General features: G+C 37.9%; 1 protein-coding gene across 2 annotated transcripts; it reads left to right on the top strand.

The window, feature by feature from the left end:
• Positions 1 to 461: 461 nt before the first annotated feature.
• lhx9 (LIM homeobox 9) lies at positions 462 to 9,028 on the top strand. 2 transcript variants are annotated; one of them, XM_068036494.1, is made up of 5 exons: positions 462 to 650; positions 1,430 to 1,632; positions 2,736 to 3,091; positions 5,461 to 5,663; positions 8,959 to 9,028. In XM_068036494.1, exons 1-5 carry the CDS (start codon positions 477 to 479, stop codon positions 9,013 to 9,015), a joined length of 993 nt encoding a protein of 330 aa, XP_067892595.1. In that variant the 5' UTR covers positions 462 to 476; the 3' UTR covers positions 9,016 to 9,028. The 2 variants fall into 2 exon arrangements, with proteins under 2 accessions (XP_067892595.1, XP_067892593.1); XM_068036492.1 differs by lacking the exon at positions 8,959 to 9,028 and adding an exon at positions 6,845 to 7,108.
• The last annotated feature ends 633 nt before the right edge of the window (positions 9,029 to 9,661 follow it).

Genomic DNA, 9,661 nt, shown 5'->3' with positions numbered 1-9,661 from the left:
AACCACATTGGAAAATCGGACCCGCCTGGAGCTGTCATTGACCGTCCGTCAATAGCCAATGAAAAGCGTATGACAGGCCTTTGTAATGAAAAGGATTAGGTGGCAGTCTATCGAACTCCTCCTACCAAATTATCCAACTGTGCCCTGGCGAGAGGCTGCAACAAATAGGCAAAACTGTGTGCTCTCAGCCAGCAAGCTACAATCGGATCAGCAAGGACTAGGAGCTAAGGAGTCAGGGGAATGCTGCTAAAATCACCCTAACATCATTGTTTATCCATTATTTAAAACCAATCTGCAGGGACTCCCCCTCTCAAAAACCTTGGCAATCTATGGTCCCAGCAGCAGCAAGTCATGACTATTTCCCCCGCGCGCTGAAGAATCTGACGTGTTGTATTTTCCCCAGAAGAGATTAGCAGTTTATTTTATTTTCTATTTGTCTTGTGGCAGTTTATTCCATGGTTTAAGCTGGGGTCTGTATGGAAGTACTAAGAGCCAGGTCCGAGGAAGACACGTGTACTTTCCGTCAATCAGCAATGCTTTTCCACGGAATCTCTGGGGGAGAGATACAGGGAATCATGGAGGAAATGGAAAGGAGATCCAAGACGGATTCCCGTCTGGCCAAACGAGTGCAGATGAACGGAAGGGAAACGGTAAGAGTGAAAACAACAACAACAAAAAATACTTTGGAAACACGCAGAATTAACTTACTTCCTTGATCCTGAACAGTTCTTGCCAGCAGATGTTGGGAGATTCGGTTAAGTTTTTTTTTAACAGAACAGATCTCCGTTTACGTTGAATACACGACGGTTTGATTTTAATACATTGTATTGGCAAAAAGCTACTTAGGTTTGATAAACAATTTACTTTGGTGTCTATATCTACACATATGAAATTAAACTATTACATACAAACACATCTTAAAAATATAATCCATCGCCTTGTGAATTTACGCAGCTCCATACTATCTGCCGTTACTTAACTGGCTCATTTGATTGACAACTGCATTGTCGCAAAGGAATTAAATACCAATAAAAGTCCAGATTTAACTTTTCAGTAATCGCGAAAGGGAAATTGCATTTACAATGCGATTATTTGCAACCTTTTAGCAAAAGGAACTCACGCTTTAAACGAATACTCGCGCGCGTAAGAGTTGCTTTAATAAATGAAAATGACGCCTGAAAGATTTAGCAGAGTAACTTTCACTTGCTCCGCTATTATCGCATGTAAAATATGATAACTTGGGAATCTGAACTGTTGTGGGGGCCGGGGGAGGGAGGGTTAATCAGGTAAAGCAAATGATACAAAATGCTTGAAGTCTTTATTGTGCAAAGCACTGGACTCTTTTTGCTTGCGTTCGTTTATTAGCCTTGTGCAGTACATGTGTGACTTTTTAACTTGACATTCACCGTTTGTTAAACTCTGATTGCAGACCATGCCTTCGATTAACTCGGATAAACCCGCCTTGTGCGCTGGCTGTGGTGGTAAAATAGCAGATAGATATTACCTGCTGGCTGTAGACAAACAGTGGCACCTAAGGTGTCTCAAGTGCTGTGAATGTAAACTCGCTCTGGAGTCAGAATTAACTTGTTTCGCCAAGGATGGCAGCATTTACTGCAAGGAGGATTACTACAGGTAATCACCTACACACGCTTGATTCAGGTTCTGAAAATAAGGCGCCCAAATTGTCCTGTAACTTGTGCGCACGTAAATATTATTAACGCACGAGTTACTTTAGTGATACATCAGTGTCCAATTTTATCTGCTGAGTTGCAGTGAGACGCATGTATTTTCCAACGATCTACGGCTTAATCAGTTCAGTTTTACAAATGGCCAAATAAGACAACCATTTAAACAGATTCAGAAGTTGGGGCCGTCACCTAATACGCTGCCGCAATGATTGCGAATTATCGTTAAAGCATACATGATGACAGATTCAGAAGTTGTGCTTTTTTTCTTTGTTGCACTGTCGGCCTGTACGCGGCCCAGGATGCAGCCATTTAAATTGTAACTCTGATGTTTGCTTGCTGTTATGTAACCATAACATCTACTCCTGCACTTTTAGTAATGGGTTATTTCGTTGGGGGTGGGCGTTATAGAAATAACCCAGATCTTGGGCCCTAAACTGCTGCTACAACAGAGTTACAAATGGCAACAAATACAAATGAGTACTTAAAATATTTAATTCTGTGAATATGAAGGCAGCGCAACTATTGCGGTCCATTTTGTTATACCATTAGTTCATAGAATGTGGTTATTAATTACTTTAAAAGATGAAATCAGCCCATATTGGTTCCACATCTGAATGATATTTGCCCCACAGGATCAGTAGTTAGGTGTTGCATGTGTATCTTCTAGTATTTGGTCTATGAAGAAATGTGGCAATTGCAATAGCAAGGAGGAAAAGCTCCAAGCAGCACGCGAATTGTATGTCACTTTAACATGCTTAGCTGGCAATTCAAAACTCATCCAGACTACCTTTTTTCACACATTTATATATATAGACAGAATTTACTGTTGCTCATGAAGCTAACCTTCTGTAAAATGAGCACGAGTTCATGTAGACCATGTTTAAATGTGAAGAAAAAGTTGTAATCCGTGATTAAATATTAATAGATCAATATAATTTATTGTTGTCCTTCGACAATTATTTTGATGACAATTATGTCGTTCATAATATAATTAATATCATGCACATATACATCTATTTCTAAACGTTGTGCCCCTTGTTTTTGCAGGAGGTTCTCTGTGCAACGATGTTCCCGCTGCCACCTCGGAATATCCGCCTCTGAAATGGTTATGCGAGCCAGGGACTCAGTTTATCACTTAAGCTGTTTCACGTGTACGACTTGCAACAAAACATTAACCACAGGCGATCACTTTGGCATGAAAGATAATTTGGTTTACTGCAGAGTTCACTTCGAGTCCCTGATGCAGGGAGACTATCACACGCAACTTAACTACACGGAGCTGGCTGCAAAGAGCGGGGGACTCGGTTTGCCTTATTTCAACGGAACAGGCACCGTTCAGAAAGGACGTCCCAGGAAAAGAAAGAGCCCTGCACTCGGAGTTGATATCCCAACTTACAATCCAGGTGGGAAAAATAATATATATCAGGAAAAATGACGTAAAAATAATAACAAAGACTTCGAGAGATAAATATTGAAACACATAAGCAAAACGTCAGCCGTTGGAATAATTTGTCCATAATGCACATAATCCACATGTGGGAAGCTTTTTTTTTACTTTTAAAATTCCACTAACACTGATCTGAAATTCAGAGTGATTTTTCAAATCAACCGATCTTGTTTCAAAGGTCCACTAACCTGGAACCTTAAAATAAGTTACATAAACCTGTAAACTAGGATTTAGAATTGCTTGATTTCTGTAGGTTGCATCATACCCATGGCCGAACGCAAAATATTCTTAGAAGTTGAATCCTTGTGGTCCACAGAAATTTCTTCTTGGCAATTCTGTAAAGCTTTTTAATTGGACTAATGGTGCTGTCATACATGCTAACTTTTTGTATTTGGTGAATCAAAAAGCATTCTGCAGATCTCGATTTTTTCATATAACTAAACATGATTCCATACTATTTTTCAAAAAAAAAGAATAAACGCTTTGTGGACATTCCATACACTGGACCCAATTACATACTGGTTCATTGTGTCCCTTTGTAGTTGTTTCTTAATTGCGAATTTTCTTCCAAGCAGTTTGGCGCGCACGCTAGATTCTGATGTTCAAATGAATGGAAGAAGAATCACGTAATCTGGAGGTTAATTGTTTTGTGTTAATTAGACGTGACATAGTTTCCAGTCACGCATAAATCACCCCTACGCGCTCAAAACCTACCGTAAACCTATCGTGAACTTACATACTGTATACACCATTGATGTATTCCAAATGGGCATCAGCATTCACTTTAGCACCAACGAAAATTAATATATCAAACCTTAAATATGTTTATGTATTATAATAAAAGCATAGCCATTTTATTTGACAAGGGGAAAAATTGTATTCACTTCGCGTGAAAATCACAATATTAACATATAACGATGTAACAACTTTGTTGGGAACTGTCCGTATTGTCCTTGCCGCAGTTACTTTTAAAGATAGATAGGAAAATTGCTAACACAATCAGATTGTAAACCTGAAGCAGCCCATACTAATTAATGTGGCTGTAACGGGAAATAGATTTACCCATAACTTCAGCCTCAATCCAGTGGCTGGAAAATTGAGGACAGGCCTAGATCCGATGCATTTAATGAGATGCATATGAGATATGCAATAACCTGGGTAACCTAAAAGAAAACTTTTGTAGACCTGCAGTCTTTGACTTGGTTTAAATACAATAGTACACAACTCCCCCCGCCCCCTCCCCACTCCCGTCCTCCCCCACTCCCCCAATTCCCAGCCATCACACTAAAAGGGAATCTTAGTCGCTTTGGATACAAGAGGTATTATTTTAAAACTATGAACTGACATAGTGCCTAGCATTTCTCTAGACAGAAATTCATCCAGCGCAGATAATATTTTATAAAGGGTACCACCTAAGACCACACTTCCATGAATGGGGTGGATCGCTATCAGCTGAAATGTATGTTAATTGTTTTGCAAAATTACATAAACGGCATGTTGTACAAACCTCCGCATAAAAAGTCACGAAACATTCAATAATTCTACACAATCATTTTTAAAATAGTACGAAGACTTTTTAAAGTGTGGTGCCGAGTTTATTTTTCAAAACCACGAATGATGTGCATTTTTAAGAATGATTGTTTTTCTTGAGTTTTGCAGCGTAATGGGCAGAAAAGTGACCTCCGATTTCCCGAAAAAAAGCATCTGCTTGCATTTACTATTAAGACTCCAGAACCTTTATTCAGATTAATAAGTATATCCGTACGTAATAATAATGTATGACAAGGCATTCATTGTGGGAATTAGTTTTCTTATAATTTGCAAAACTTTCATCACTGGCGGTCGCACTAAGTTAAAATCAGAAGCGGCAAATGTACTTACCGAAATCGATTCGTCCCATGGGTTTGGGATCAAATATGTTACTGAACCCAAAGCACAAGGCCATTTCGTTTTGTTTTCAAACTACTTGAAACGTAATATTTTGAGGAGGGTTTAAAAAAAAGTTTGAGTCGAAATTCCTGGGAGCTGGTTCATTCCCGAGGGACTGCCTAAGGATACCAAAGGAAGGATATGGGAATAGTTGAAGGTGACTTTAATAAGGAATTTCAAATATTGTGCAGTCAATAGAAACCCGATCATAGTTGATATCGATAACAATTTCATACATTGAAACACATTTTCCAGGGATAAGAGTTTAGCGCCCTCTATTGAAGAGGGTTCCACAAGAAATAAATGACAGAACGTGTAGATGAAGAGTGAGGGTAATCCTATAGCCCGGTGTGAGAGATAATTAATAAGCAGCACGATTCTATTTGTAAATCCTAGGGTGCAATGAAAACGACGCCGACCATTTGGATAGGGAGCAGCAGTCCTACCCGCCAACCCAGAAAACCAAGCGCATGCGCACATCCTTCAAACATCACCAGCTCCGCACCATGAAGTCCTACTTCGCCATAAATCATAACCCAGATGCAAAAGATTTAAAACAGCTTGCTCAAAAAACTGGGCTCACCAAAAGAGTTTTGCAGGTAAGAGACATTCATTTATTCTGGAAAATGTTATGCACTGTAAGCCCTCTGATTCCCCCATCCCCCTTATTGCTCTGTTTTTTTTTCAATCTGAGAACTCTTTTCGTTTGGAAATACTGACACTTGGACATGGTAGAGTCTGGTAGAGACAAATGAAATCAAGAGCTGAAATAGTTAAGGGGTGGTATACCACGAGGGTTTACAGTGGAGAGTCAGTGTCTATGTTTCATCCACTCTCAGATACTTTACATGTTAGATCATGACATTGTTGCTTAGGTGGTAGCTTGAAAACTTGTAAGCATCTTGATTGATCACCGAATGGATGTCACATTTTATACTTATCTTAGACAATTGAATATCAAGATACGATATATACTTTAGAACTTTGCACAATTCAGAACAGAATATTAATCACTGAAACCTACGAAACATTTCCAAAATGACATTTTTTTTCAGGCTTGCTAACGTTCAGCACAAAATACAACTTTAATCAGCACATTCCCAAATAACTTCTCAAAATTGACTCTTGATATTAAATAGTCAGTTACATCCAACGCATTATAAAATGGTCAACCCGCACACTCGGGAACAGACACTGACATTATTTTCACTATTATCGGAAAACCATGTCAAGTATAGGAGCTAAGCACAGAGATATATTAATTGACGTTTCATTGCCTGAATTGATTCGATCATTGATTTAATTTTCCATTGCGTTGTTTAACACTTCATTGAATGTACAATTGAGAGAAGCAGGTTAGTAAACAGCAGGAGCTCCAAAGCTTTCACTCTAGCACATACCATCATTACCATGATGTTCTTAGTGGATGCAACATACGACTTGAATAAACTCATCTTAAATTTTAATCATTTTCGTTTATAACTCGTTAAATAAGCAGTTTTATTTTTGTGCGGTGTTATGAGCTTGTGCCGAGTATTGTGCAGGGGAGTCAATGGTATTAAATGTAAACCAGTTTCTGCTTGCATTGTCACAATCAGCATCCCCAATCCATTTAATGCTGATCTATTTAATTCTGCATAGTATTAGCTGTTTAAATAATTTATCTTTATATATATATCTATATATCTATAGCTATATATCTATATCAATAATTTGTGGTTTGTGATTAGATGAAAGGATCAAATAATCGGTAAAAAGATTACATGGGATTGGTTTGCAGGTTTGGTTTCAAAACGCAAGAGCCAAATTCAGAAGGAACCTTTTGCGACAGGAGAATGGGGGTGTTGATAAACCTGATGGCACAGCACTTCCTGCCCCGCCCCCAGCCGACAGGTCCGGCGCCGCTCTAAGTCCAAGCAGCACTTCGACCACTTTAACAGACTTGACCAATCCCACTATGTCAGTAGTGACGTCTGTGACCACTAACCTGGACGTGCACGAATCCGGGAGTCCGTCACAAACTACCTTAACGAACCTTTTCTAACATTTTTAGCAGATTCCTTTACAACAGAACAAAAAAAATCCCTGGGAAGTAAAAAAAAAACAAAATAAAACAAATCCTGTTGTTGTGTAGGATGATTTTGTTAAATAACTGATATGAATATATATTTTTTGTTTATTGACGAATTCTAGTTTACAGCAGTAGAGAAAAAGAGCAGTTTACAAAAATACATGTCAATGGACTGTGCAGTGGTGACTGCGCATGCTCGAATATAATTCCCAGTTTCCAGTGATATTTTCCTAAAATCTTCCAGATTAAAAGCTTAAAGCTCCGTTAATCTTACACTTTAGTTTTCCTCTACACTGGTCATGTAAACACATTTTTTGACTTATGCTAAACCTACCCACCATCTTATTATTACTGTCTCTACAACAGCGGGGTTGTCTTAGGGAAAGAGAAACAAAAAACAAATCAAGTTTTGCTAGAACTAATTCCATGCGCACTCACCAGTGAACATCTGTTCAGGCTACGCATTATTGTCGTGTGTACTGGTACCAACAATACTAAATAAAACCCGCCAATATTTTAAACTACCGTTCTTTGGCAGAACGAAACATGGTACTGGATCTACTTTTATCGAGTGGGATCCATCGCAGCTTTTATCATGTGCCTTATGATATTTCTGGAGAAAGTCTGTGACGTGATGTAGATTCGTGTTCCCTTGTTTGGAAAAAAAAAACAATGCCCTTCTGACACCTCACAAGTTTTGTATTGTTACCTCCTTTTCTGAAAACTTTTTTTTAAATGGGAAAACTGTTCACAAAAAGGCGTTTGGACTTGTCCTCGAAGGCAACCATGGACACTGTCTCACTAGAGTAGTTGGTATTCCCGATGTTAAATACATTCGAGGTCCTTCTGTTGATCTTCGTGTTTATGATTAGTACAGTAAGTGGTTTGATGAGATTGTTGATGTTACTTTGTTTTAAAATGAAACCATTGTACAGGCGCGTTCTCCCCTTTAATATTTATGGACCAAACGTTTGTGATATCTTATTAAAATTGTGTGATTAAAGCAGTTTGTTTGATCGTTTTCAGTTTAGCCTTCTTTCATTCGGCGCTTATATTACAATATCGAATAAGTTCCTCATGCTGTGTCTATGTGCATTATCTATGGACGAATGACCAATACGTGTAAAACTCGTTTGAAACCAGAAAAATGCGGTAATAATACAAAAAGGTAGATGTAGTGACATAACACCTTTTTTTAAAAAAAAATTAATAAATCAGGATCTAAACATTTTATCCGTTCAAGCCAAAAGCACTAATATTCTGAAAAGTGCCTGAAATAAATACACAACACATAAAAGCGAGAACACGGGACTTCTTTCAGGAGTTATAGATTGTATGTTTATACCAGCATTGCTTTTCAACTATCTCTATTTTTTCAATTGTCTATTTACGACTCTAGAATGCCCACTTATTTAAAATAAATGAAAGATATTATCAGGGACAAAAACGTAGGAAAACAGTTGTGTTTTAAAATGGCAAATGAAACACGAACTGAATATAATCAGGAAGAAAATGTTCAAATAAGGGCAGGTTGTGGCCTAGAGATACCTAAAACGGCTTAGAGTTTAAATACTCGCTCAAGTAGGATAGGGACACCACAAGTTTTTATTTTTAAAAAGGGGGACTATAAACCACCAGAAACTATATAAATTCAGGGAAGACTAAAGCCAAGCAGTCAACATCCAAACAATGAAAATTTACCTTTTCAAAATAGTTTTTCACGAAACGTTAGAAATATTTTCCTTGTTAAAAACATAACAAAAAGACCCCGAAAGGACAGGTTGCTCTGTAGTTTAATGAACTGTTACTATGATTTTTTTCAGGGAGAACAAATCTTGGGGCATTACAGCCACACTTCCCGACGTTTGAAAATTCCCTAGGTATTTTAAGAAGGGGAAAGGTTGATCGGAATTCAACAGCAGTGAAGACAAAGACTATATTAACACACAATTAAATATCCTAAAACTTTACTCAGATACATAACTACAATAAGCCTCCAAAATGTCATTTGCTTGAATGTTTAAGCTAATGTAGGACGCTACGTGTTGTATATCTTTTACTTTTAAGCTGTCAGTGGACATACATGTAGAGAAAACATAAAGTATGCGCTGGACTGAATTTGAGAGAATTAGGATGTGGTTAGGACAGGCCAGTCTGGTTTCCATTGCACAGCCGAGCTGACCAATAAAATGAACAATTTTTCGAACATCAAACGCAAGGCTTTGTCTGTATTCTACAATTCTAAGTGTATAATTAATTTGATATTCATTTGTAATGTGCAGACTTGGTTATGATGATTATGAGACATTCCTATAACAGGGATTATCGATGTAAGGTATTTTGAGTCTAAATTCGCAAGTCCTTCAAGCCCACAGGCGACATTTTGGTGTTTCTGATTGTAAAACAAAATTGAAAAACATTGTGCATGCTATTATAATACTTTCTCTAAATTCTTTTAAATATCAAAGGGTCGGATGTAATATTGTCAGTACTGTTCTTGGGTGATGTATACATTTTCATTGGTTG

Source organism: Heterodontus francisci, chromosome 8 (assembly GCF_036365525.1).
Source record: "Heterodontus francisci isolate sHetFra1 chromosome 8, sHetFra1.hap1, whole genome shotgun sequence".
Taxonomy (NCBI): Eukaryota; Metazoa; Chordata; class Chondrichthyes; order Heterodontiformes; family Heterodontidae; genus Heterodontus; species Heterodontus francisci.
This window is presented reverse-complemented; position numbering and strand designations above follow the sequence as displayed.

Bases quoted from the DNA above. Each gene is read 5' to 3' on its own strand.
- lhx9 (XM_068036492.1), top strand. From the start codon at position 477: ATGGAAGTACTAAGAGCCAGGTCCGAGGAAGACACGTGTACTTTCCGT. The intron at 1,633-2,735 runs GTAATCACCTAC...TTGTTTTTGCAG, and splicing joins TGCAAGGAGGATTACTACAG to GAGGTTCTCTGTGCAACGAT. The intron at 5,664-6,844 runs GTAAGAGACATT...ATTGGTTTGCAG, and splicing joins TCACCAAAAGAGTTTTGCAG to GTTTGGTTTCAAAACGCAAG.